We start from the raw sequence: 206 nt of genomic DNA on the forward strand, positions 1-206 counted from the left end.
CGGGGTGGTCGAGGTGTACAGTGCACCTACTCCTATGGCAGCAAACAGCGCGGTGGAGATCCAGACGCTGGGGATGCAGCCCTATCCGCCCATGGAGGTAAGGCCAGGGGCTGTCCGCAGGGGCTCTGTCCTCCTGGGCCTCTTCTAACAAGCAAGGCTGCTCAGGAGTCACCTGGGCTGGAAATGCGGAATTAGAGGCTGGGGAG

The 206-nt window shown here is 62.1% G+C and overlaps 1 protein-coding gene across 1 annotated transcript in view; it reads left to right on the top strand.

Moving 5' to 3' along the window:
* The first annotated feature begins 6 nt into the window (after positions 1 to 6).
* Positions 7 to 206, top strand: part of ZNF341 (zinc finger protein 341) — a 13,925-nt gene continuing 13,725 nt past the window's right edge. The window contains exon 1 of the mRNA XM_010288234.1: positions 7 to 97. Coding sequence (XP_010286536.1) covers positions 35 to 97 — 63 coding nt within the window. The 5' untranslated portion in view covers positions 7 to 34. The remainder of the gene's footprint in view (positions 98 to 206) is intronic.

Source organism: Phaethon lepturus, unplaced genomic scaffold, assembly GCF_000687285.1.
Source record: "Phaethon lepturus isolate BGI_N335 unplaced genomic scaffold, ASM68728v1 scaffold25895, whole genome shotgun sequence".
NCBI lineage: Eukaryota > Metazoa > Chordata > Aves > Phaethontiformes > Phaethontidae > Phaethon > Phaethon lepturus.